The 8,957-nt window shown below is 43.9% G+C and overlaps 1 protein-coding gene and 1 non-coding gene across 2 annotated transcripts; one reads left to right on the top strand and one right to left on the bottom strand.

Moving 5' to 3' along the window:
- Positions 1-389: 389 nt before the first annotated feature.
- Positions 390-6,126, top strand: LOC136512133 (probable hexosyltransferase MUCI70). The gene is made up of 9 exons (XM_066506125.1): positions 390-945; positions 1,852-2,091; positions 2,186-2,399; positions 2,505-2,614; positions 2,721-2,920; positions 3,604-3,707; positions 4,981-5,168; positions 5,259-5,458; positions 5,713-6,126. The coding sequence occupies exons 1-9, from the start codon at positions 696-698 to the stop codon at positions 5,929-5,931; spliced, it is 1,725 nt and encodes a 574-aa protein (XP_066362222.1). The 5' UTR covers positions 390-695; the 3' UTR covers positions 5,932-6,126.
- A 772-nt stretch (positions 6,127-6,898) lies between these two features.
- TRNAK-CUU (transfer RNA lysine (anticodon CUU)) lies at positions 6,899-6,971 on the bottom strand. Its single transcript has one exon. It is a non-coding gene; the product is annotated as a tRNA-Lys (tRNA).
- Between the last annotated feature and the right edge of the window lie 1,986 nt (positions 6,972-8,957).

Below are 8,957 nucleotides of genomic sequence, written 5' to 3'. Positions count from 1 at the left end.
GGCACCAACCATGCAGGCCTTCTTTTTATTGGCAAGCACGGCGCCGACCCACCCTCGCGCTCGGTCGCTCTCGCTCCCGGCGGGGCGCTACGTCGTCGTCGTCTCGCTAACGTCCCCACATCAACCGGTAGGTGGCCGCGTTTATTTATTAACCGTCCGCCTAGGCGTCTAGCCGGTCAGTGTCAGGCGCAGCGCAGTCAGCCCGTGGCGGAGGAAGCAGACGAGGCGAGGTGAGGAAACCAGCGCGACTGCGCGAGGAACCGCCCCCCAAGAGCGAGCGCGTCGTCGGTCTCGGCTCGGCTTCTCTCGCCTCGCCTGGCACTGGCACGCGCAGAATCGCATCGCATCACGAGCTCGCTCGCTCGGCCGGCGCACCGCCTACCCTCCCACCCGGCTCGTTGCCCGCTCGCTCTCCGATTCCGAACAGGCAAACCGCGTCGCTGCCCGCCCCCGCCGCGCTTCTAACCCCCACCCAACTCTGCCTCTGCCTCCGATCCCACGCGCCCAGCGCGTTAAGTATTCATCCGCCTCGGTTCGCCCCCCGCGCATCTGAATATCTGATCTGGTTCCCACCCGCGGGCACCGCGTCGCATCGCCGCCGCCGCAGCCGAATCTCGCGCGCGCGGCGCGGGATCTCGCGGGCCCGGGCCCGGGCCCCACGATCCGGCGATTGGGATGAGAGTGGGGCGCCGGCGATGACAGGCTCGGCGGCCTCGCTGGGCCTGCGGTCCGGGAGCTACGGCTCCCTCGCGGCCGCCGTCGTCGGCAGCGGCGGGAGGAAGGCCGGCGCCGGCGCCGCCTGCCGCCCGCTGCGCGGGGAGAAGGAGCGCCTGCAGCTGCTGCACCGCGCGCTGCGGCTGGTCGGCCGACGCAGGGCCGGCGTGCTCCTGCTGCTCGCCGTCGCGTCCGCCGCCGTCTTCTGCTCCCTCTTCGCCGTCGTCAAAGGTCCGCGTGCCATCCCAGCTACCTTGATCGTCTCCTCTCCTCACCTCTAATGCTGGCTGCTTCTGCGCGCGTTTGATGCTCTGCTTTCTGACCTGGTCTTTGTGATGTGGGTTCCTTTTAGTTTAGAAGATACTAGAGCAGTGTGCTGGGGTCATGCAGCTGGCGTTTACAGAATTTGAACTGGTTTGTTATGTTTTTTTATAAACAATGGGGAACAATCGTGTGTGCATACTCCAGTCCGTGTTGAGGATGCTGTCAAATGCTTGCACCTGTTACAGGGTCATGCAGCTGGCGTTTACAGAATTTGAACTGGTTTGTTATGTTTTAAACAACGGGGAACAATCGTGTGCGCGTACTCCACTCCGTGTAGAGGATGCTGTCAAATGCTTGCACCTGTTACATACTCGCCGCGCTGATAGTGTGACAACCCCCTCCTCACTTCTCACATCGTAGTCCTGTGTCGCCGAGTATGACCTGGTCTTTTGCGAGCTAGTGTGTATTTTGATAAAAGGTAGTGTATAATTTTTTGTTTGGGTAATTATGTTTCATGCTGAACTGCTGATGGCTATGGTTAAAATGATTAGGGAATTCACTCTGAGATGTTTTGGGCATTTGTTTCTTTTTTTTTTAGAAAAATCAAATGGCCGAGTTGAGCTCAGCTCTGTTGTGCTTGTGCCTATCTTGCATGACCTTTAGCAATGGATTTTGTTGCTAATTGAGATGACCAAACCAGGACACTTGATTTATGTTCCAAGCCATGGGCCTTTCAGTTTGCTGCTCGTGTTGTATGCATTTTGTTAAAATGTGCAATATTCTCAGGAATTGTCAAACAGATGTTTTCTATTGGAATGTGCCTTGTGGTTACATAGTATAGCCACTGACTGTTTTCCTCATAACTTGTTTCAGATGACAGTAATTCAATTAGTATTGTAAATAACTACGAAGTCCCAAATGCCATACAGAAGTCAGAGTATCCCAGCACAACACGGCCTCTAATGATGTCCGGAAACCAATACTCCACCAGTGTTGTCAACAAAATCGAGCGTCCAAATCGGCTTCATCTTTCATATGCAAACTTCACACATCCTTGTGAAGGTTTCTCAGTTCCTCCTCCCCTGGTTGATAAGAAACGCACTGGACCCCGACGTAAGAGTTATTATTTGCATCTTTCTACTAGCATGGCAAATTAATTTGTAAATAATCACTGACCATGTTATCTGTTTCTCATTTTCCTCTGTAGCATGCCCTGTTTGCTATGTTTCTGTGGATCAGGCATTTGCCTTGATGCCCCTACAAGCTTCACCATCACCTGTCCTAAAGAACTTAAACTATGTATCAGAAGATGGTATTACTGCAAATTTATCAAATCAGGGATCTGGATTTGGAGGGCATCCATCCCTGGAGCAGAGAAACAATTCTTTCAACATTAATGAATCAATGACTGTCCACTGCGGGTAGGTTACATGCATCCCTTGTCCAGACTAAATCTGCACTTGTTCAAAATAAATGTAGTTTCAATGTGAGTACTGAAGTTAATGTTTTATACTATTTGCTATCAGCTTTGTCAGAGGAAAGAAGCCTGGCCAAGGTACTGGATTCGATATCCAGGATGATGATCTGCTAGAGATGGAACAATGCCGTGAGCTAGTCGTAGCTTCTGCTATTTTTGGTATGCATCACTGTTCGCTAATAGTATTAGCTCTTTGTCCTAAAAAAGTGTCTTCAATGTGATTGCAATGAGTCTCTCTGCTCACTATTTGTATACCATTGCTCAGGAAATTATGATATGATTCAACATCCGAGGAACATCAGTGAATTTTCAAAGGCAAATGCATGTTTCTATATGTTTGTAGATGAAGAAACAGAGGCTTATGTCAAGAATTCTAGTTCTCTGTACAATAATAATAAAGTTGGACTGTGGAGGCTGGTGGTTGTCCGAAACCTCCCTTATGAAGACCCAAGGCGTACAGGAAAGGTGCCTATCTTACGAATTGCGATAACAGATTTTTCCCCCTTGTGATTTGTGCATCTATTATCAGCACCCATTTTAATAATCAACAAAAAAAACGTTGGTTTCTGAATATGAATCTCATATCAACATAGTACCTAATCTAAAGACAACGAAGCTTCTTTTGGAACAGAAAGAACTCACCAGGCTTTTAATCATAGCCATATCTTAGAACATCATAAGAAATTGGGGATAATTTAAGTGCTCAAATGTACACTATGAAAAAAATGGATAAAGTGATAGCATGTATGCTTGTCAAACTTATTGAGTGAGCTACTATGCAAATTATGCTCTTGTGTTATCCATCATTTCTTTCTCATATATACTCAACATATGCTGGCCTATATAACTGATTTTCATTATTGGCTCTTTTGCCTTGACTTAGCTGCTGTAACCTTGATTTGTTTTCAAATAGGTAACTATTATATGATTCAGTAGTCGAGGCCACTCATTATGTGTTTTCTAGGTGTTGTTTGAAGTAATTCCTTCCAGGTGTCTAAAAATTCTTCTATATATATAGCTATTAGTTTTGTTGACTTTAGTAGTAGTTTGATTGCAGGAAATGTATTTGTTATTTGCATCAGCATTGTTACCTTCTTATCTGTACACTGTTTTCATCAAGTTAAATGGACAAATACTTATCTGTGCAGATTCCAAAACTTCTGCTCCATAGGCTTTTTCCAAATGTGAGATTTTCAGTTTGGATAGATGCAAAACTTGAGCTTGTTGCGGATCCCTATCTCCTGCTTGAGAGGTATTCTTGATGTAGAGAGCTTTACTTGTAATGTCCTACATTTTGATGATTCTATACTTCTATTCTCGGAGAGAAAATCTGGAAAAGATATATAACCTGTCAAATTGAGGAAAGCTAAATGAATTCGGGGCAACTTCACTTTAATTTCTTATAACCAATACTATCGTGAACTAGTTACAGTAGATTTGGATCTGTGGCAGGTTTTTGTTATATTTGTATCTTATCATTTAGTACGACATTTATTTGAGTGTTCTATGTAAATTGGACTTTATCAAGGGTCAGCTTTAAGCCCGTTTCTCTTTGCCTTGGTAATGGATAAGGTTACCAGGAACATACAAGGGATATCTCTTGGTGTATGTTGTCCGCTGATGATGTAGTGTTAGTGGACGAAAGCCAGGCAGGAGTAAGTAGGAAACTAGAGTTACGGCGGCAGACCCTTGAGTCTAAAGGTTTTAGATTGAGCAGAACTAAAACCGAATACATGAGATGCGACTTTGGCGGAGTTGTATAGGAGGAGGGAGATGTGAGTTTGGAAGGTCAAGTAGTGCCTAAAAAGGATACCTTTCATTATCTGGGATCGATGCTACAGAGGGATGGAGATATTGATGCGGACATTAGCCATAGAATCAAAGCAGGGTGAATCAAGTAGCGACAAGCTTCTGACATTCTCTGTGACAAGAGGGTACCACAAAAGCTAAAAGGGAAGTTCTATAGAACGGCGATTAGACCGGATATGTTGTATGGAGCAGAATGTTGGCCTATAAAGATTCGACATGTTCAACAACTGAGTGTTGCAGAAATACGTATGTTACGATGGATTTGCGGTCACACAATAATGGACCGAGTTTGGAACGATGATATACGTGATCGTCTAAAGGTAGCATCAATTGAAGAAAAGCTTGTCCAACATCGGTTGAGGTTGTTTGGCCATGTCCAAAGGAGACCTCCAGAGGCACCAGTGCATTGTGGAGTCCTAAGTCAAGCTAATAATATGAGAAGAGGTAGAGGAAGCCCGAAATTGACATGGGGGGAGGCAATAAAAAGAGATTTGAAAGCTTGGGATATACCTAGAGATCTATGTTTGAATAGGTGTACTTGAAAAGCAGCTATCGAAGTGCCTGAACCGTGACTTGGGGCTCTTGGTGGGTTTTAACTCAGCCTACCCCAACTTGCTTGGGACTGAAAGGCTATGTTGTTGTTGTTGTTGTTGTTGTTCCATGTAAATTGGGCTGTTGTAAGTGATAATGAATAATCTGGTTTCTTATAATATTAGATTCTTGTGGAGGAAGAATACCACTTTTGCAATCTCTCGGCATTACAAACGCTTTGATGTGTTTGAAGAAGCAGAAGCTAATAAAGCTGCTGGAAAGTATGACAACGCGTCAATTGATTACCAAATAGAGTTTTACATAAATGAAGGCCTAACACATTATTCTCCTGCTAAGCTTCCCATCACGAGTGGTCAGTTTTCTCATCAGTGATCAGATTATGGTAATGGCACTTCAGTTTCTTGCTGAAATCCTAATGTTGCACCTTTTGCTTCACATGCAGATGTCCCTGAAGGCTGTGTGATCATCAGAGAACACATCCCCATCACGAACCTCTTCACGTGCCTATGGTTCAATGAAGTTGACCGCTTCACCTCCAGGGACCAAATGAGTTTCAGCACCGTCCGGGACAAAATCAGGGCTAGAGTTGGCTGGATGCCTGAAATGTTCATGGACTGCGAAAGGCGCAACTTTGTCGTTCAGGTATTGCTGCTGACCCACAATCCATTATGTCATTCGGTCCTCCCCCACCTTTTTCTATTGCATCTGTTCGCTAGATCGTTTTTTTTATAAGTCGGCTGATGCTGTTTGAGCGTGAGAGAAAAATATTATATCATAATTGATAAACATGGCTGATACAATCAAGCGAACAAGTGACCCTTTTAATTTGGGTGCTGTACTACGGGCTGCACATGTTAAGCTCACAAGTACATCTGTCGCTGTTGACTTTGCACCAGGCATACCACAGGGAGCTACTGGAGCAGATGATTGCGTCCGGTAGGATGCCCCCTTCGGCGACGGCGGCGACCGACGCACCACCATCTCGGAAAGTCCGGGCAGGTAGCAGGAAAGCTCCTCCGTCGAAGAAGCCCTCCGTGAAGCGGAAAAAGGAGAAGAAATCGAGGTCGCGACGGCGTCTCCCGAGACCCGTCGCCGGGGGGTTGGGTGCGATGTGACGTAAGTTTTCCTCAGTAGCAGAGTCTGGATACTTCCACACAGTCACATTTATTATACAGCGTGTACCAGAATACAAACAATGTTCCATTAGAGATGGGGCTTGTAACCGTGCCCCGGCGAAATTTGTTCATAGTTTTGTTCATCATTGTTGTACATAACAGCGCCAAACCAATATTCAATTTTGTTCATTGATATTACTCAGTTCCATTGATGTTATGTTCGGCTATTTGTGGGGGCGCCCTGCATAGGCAGTTAGCCCTTTATTATTTTGTAAATTTTGTGCAAGTACTGCTCGTTCAAAAGGTAGACCCGGCGATTCAGGCCCGTTCGCATGTCTGAATTCTAGAGGAATCTAGATGATTTAGAGAAATGTTAAAAAAATTTATGAGAAAAAAATACTATTTTAAATGAAAAAATAAGCAAATCAAACTGGATTTAAGAACACGTGAACGGCCCTGCGGGTCAGCAGGTCCTGGTCAGGTGGGGCTGTGAAGCCAGGCCCAGTTTAGTTCCCCAAAAATTTTGCAAAATTTTTCATATTCTTCGTCACATCGAATCTTTAGACGCATGCATGAAGTATTAAATATAAATAAAAAATAAAACTAATTACACAGTTTAGACGAAATCCACGAGACGAATCTTTTAAGCCTAATTAGACTATGATTGAATACTATTTACCAAATAACAATGAAAATGCTACTGTGTCCATTTTACAAAAAAAAATTTGGAACTAAACTGGCCCCAGTCTGCGCTAAAAGATTTGCGCCCTACCAGACGTTCCGCAGTCACAATCACTGCAGCCAGACGTGTCGCTGGTTACCAAGAAGTAAAAGTTTGTGCCCTAAAAAAAAAGTAAGAAAGCTTGTACTGGTACTGGTAAAAAAGTTTAAAAAGAAATCAGTAAGAAAGCTTGTACTGGTAAAAAAAAAGTTAAAAAAGAAATCGCAAGCTTGTAAAAAAGGAAATCGCCCACCGTGGGGCTCGAACCCACGACCACAAGGTTAAGAGCCTTGCGCTCTACCGACTGAGCTAGACGGGCAATTCGTTTCAATAGAGTAATAGTTCTTCTAAGACGTTAATCGACAATTGTGCCCCAGAGAGAAATTTCCATAAGTCCATGGTTCCTGGATGGGGATCAAACCTTGCTTAACTAACAATATGTCTAGAGAATGTTTAGTGCACATTAATGGTATGAAAATGGAGTAAATCATCCTCCAGTTTAAATATATGAATGAACTAATTGGCATGTCCTGAAGGTGTATGTTTAAAAACGAACGGAGTATAAACAATGTCCCCATGGCTGTAGCTAACCAAAGCCATGGGGAGTTGGAAACAAACGGGTGAAAAGCAACACAGACATGCAGAGCTGCAGAGACTGATAGGTGTCAGCAGGGCGTTCAACAAGCGGAAAGGCAACCAACAGCCAACCTATTCACTCGGTCGTATTTGGCTTATAAGCCATAACTTATCGAATATTTTTTTAATTTTAATATTTTTTTAAACTAATTCTAAATCTAACACGAGCTATTTTTTATTTTCAAATCTAACACTTTTGGCCGTATCTATTGCCATGGCGCGGCCAAATGCCTGTGATGCGCCATGCATGGTGGCGCGGCGAGAGGGCTGACGTGGCGACGACCAGAGCGCTGACCGGTGACGTGGCAGGGTCTGCCGCGCCACCGATCTTGGCGCGGCAGTCGCTGTCTGGTCGATTCACCACCCATGCCTTGCTGCTGCGTGTGCGACATGATTGACCTAGGACGTGATTCACTGCTACGTGTGCGACCTGTGACGTGATTCACTGCTGCCTCTCCTTGCTGCCTATGCTGCTGCGTGTGCGACGTGATTGACCTGAGTCTTGCTCATTAGTCACATCCCTTGCTATTAGGTACTACTAATCCGTTCCAACCAATAGTATGGTTCAGTAGTGTTCCTTTCCCCGTGCCATGACCCTTTTCTATAATTGGTTAAAGTTAAAAAAAAAAAGCTAACTTCTCGGAAAGCGAAAACGTCTTCTATTTTACACAGAGGGAGTAAAGCTTATTATGTTCTTCAAAAGTTGTTCGACTATGTCATTCTAGTCTCTAAATTTATAAATCATCCATTTAGATTATAATTGGTAACTTGTTTGACTATATCATTTTGATCTCTAAACATGCAAATCGTCTGCTTAGGTCCTCAAACTTATTCAATTGTGTCATCTTAATTTGCAAATCACCCTTTAGATCCAAACATAGATTGACTGCCTAAATAGACAGTTAGCGAGTCTAGGACTCAAGATGATATGGCCAAACGAGTGTAAGAATCTAAATATGCAATTTTTAAGTTTAGGGATCGGCAGTCGAACAAGTTTACGAGTTTAGAGACTGTGATGACATAGATGAACAAGTTTGAGAGGCCGCAGTGGACTTTACTTGTTTTAGAACAACGCTAAGTTAAACGATCTAAAGGTTAACTATATAAATTTATATAAAAAAGATACTAATATTTATCACACTGAATACCTATTAGGTTTGTTATCAAATATATTTTCATAATGTATCTATTTGATTGGAGTGATGAATATTAGTACTATTTTCTATAAAGTTAATCAAATTTAAATTTAAGATAGTTGATGAAGTCGTCGGTAAACGATTGATCTAATCGATGAAACCAAACCATGCAGCGTCAAGCGACCACATATGCACAGCAGTAGTGCACCAACCATCAACTGCAAGGAGCGCGTACATTATGAAAATAAATCGTCTCGTGTAGTACTGACGGATTCTGTAATTTATTTTTTTATTAGTATCCAAACACCCCATGTGACACCCTCACATGACACCTTCTAAATTTTTGTCACGGGATCCAAACACCCTGTAAACTTGAGAAAGTGGGAGCAAGAGAGAAGAAGAAATAGAAAATGCAAGCTCGCCATAAGCTTGAGTGATGTTTGATTCTGGTGTTCCTATGAGTGTTTTGGTCCAGGTGAAAAGCTATCAGATCCAGCAGTACTTGTTTTTTTTCCTAAAGTCCTGTTTTTATG

The sequence above is a fragment of the Miscanthus floridulus genome, chromosome 16 (genome assembly GCF_019320115.1).
Source record: "Miscanthus floridulus cultivar M001 chromosome 16, ASM1932011v1, whole genome shotgun sequence".
NCBI classification, from domain to species: Eukaryota; Viridiplantae; Streptophyta; class Magnoliopsida; order Poales; family Poaceae; genus Miscanthus; species Miscanthus floridulus.
This window is presented reverse-complemented; position numbering and strand designations above follow the sequence as displayed.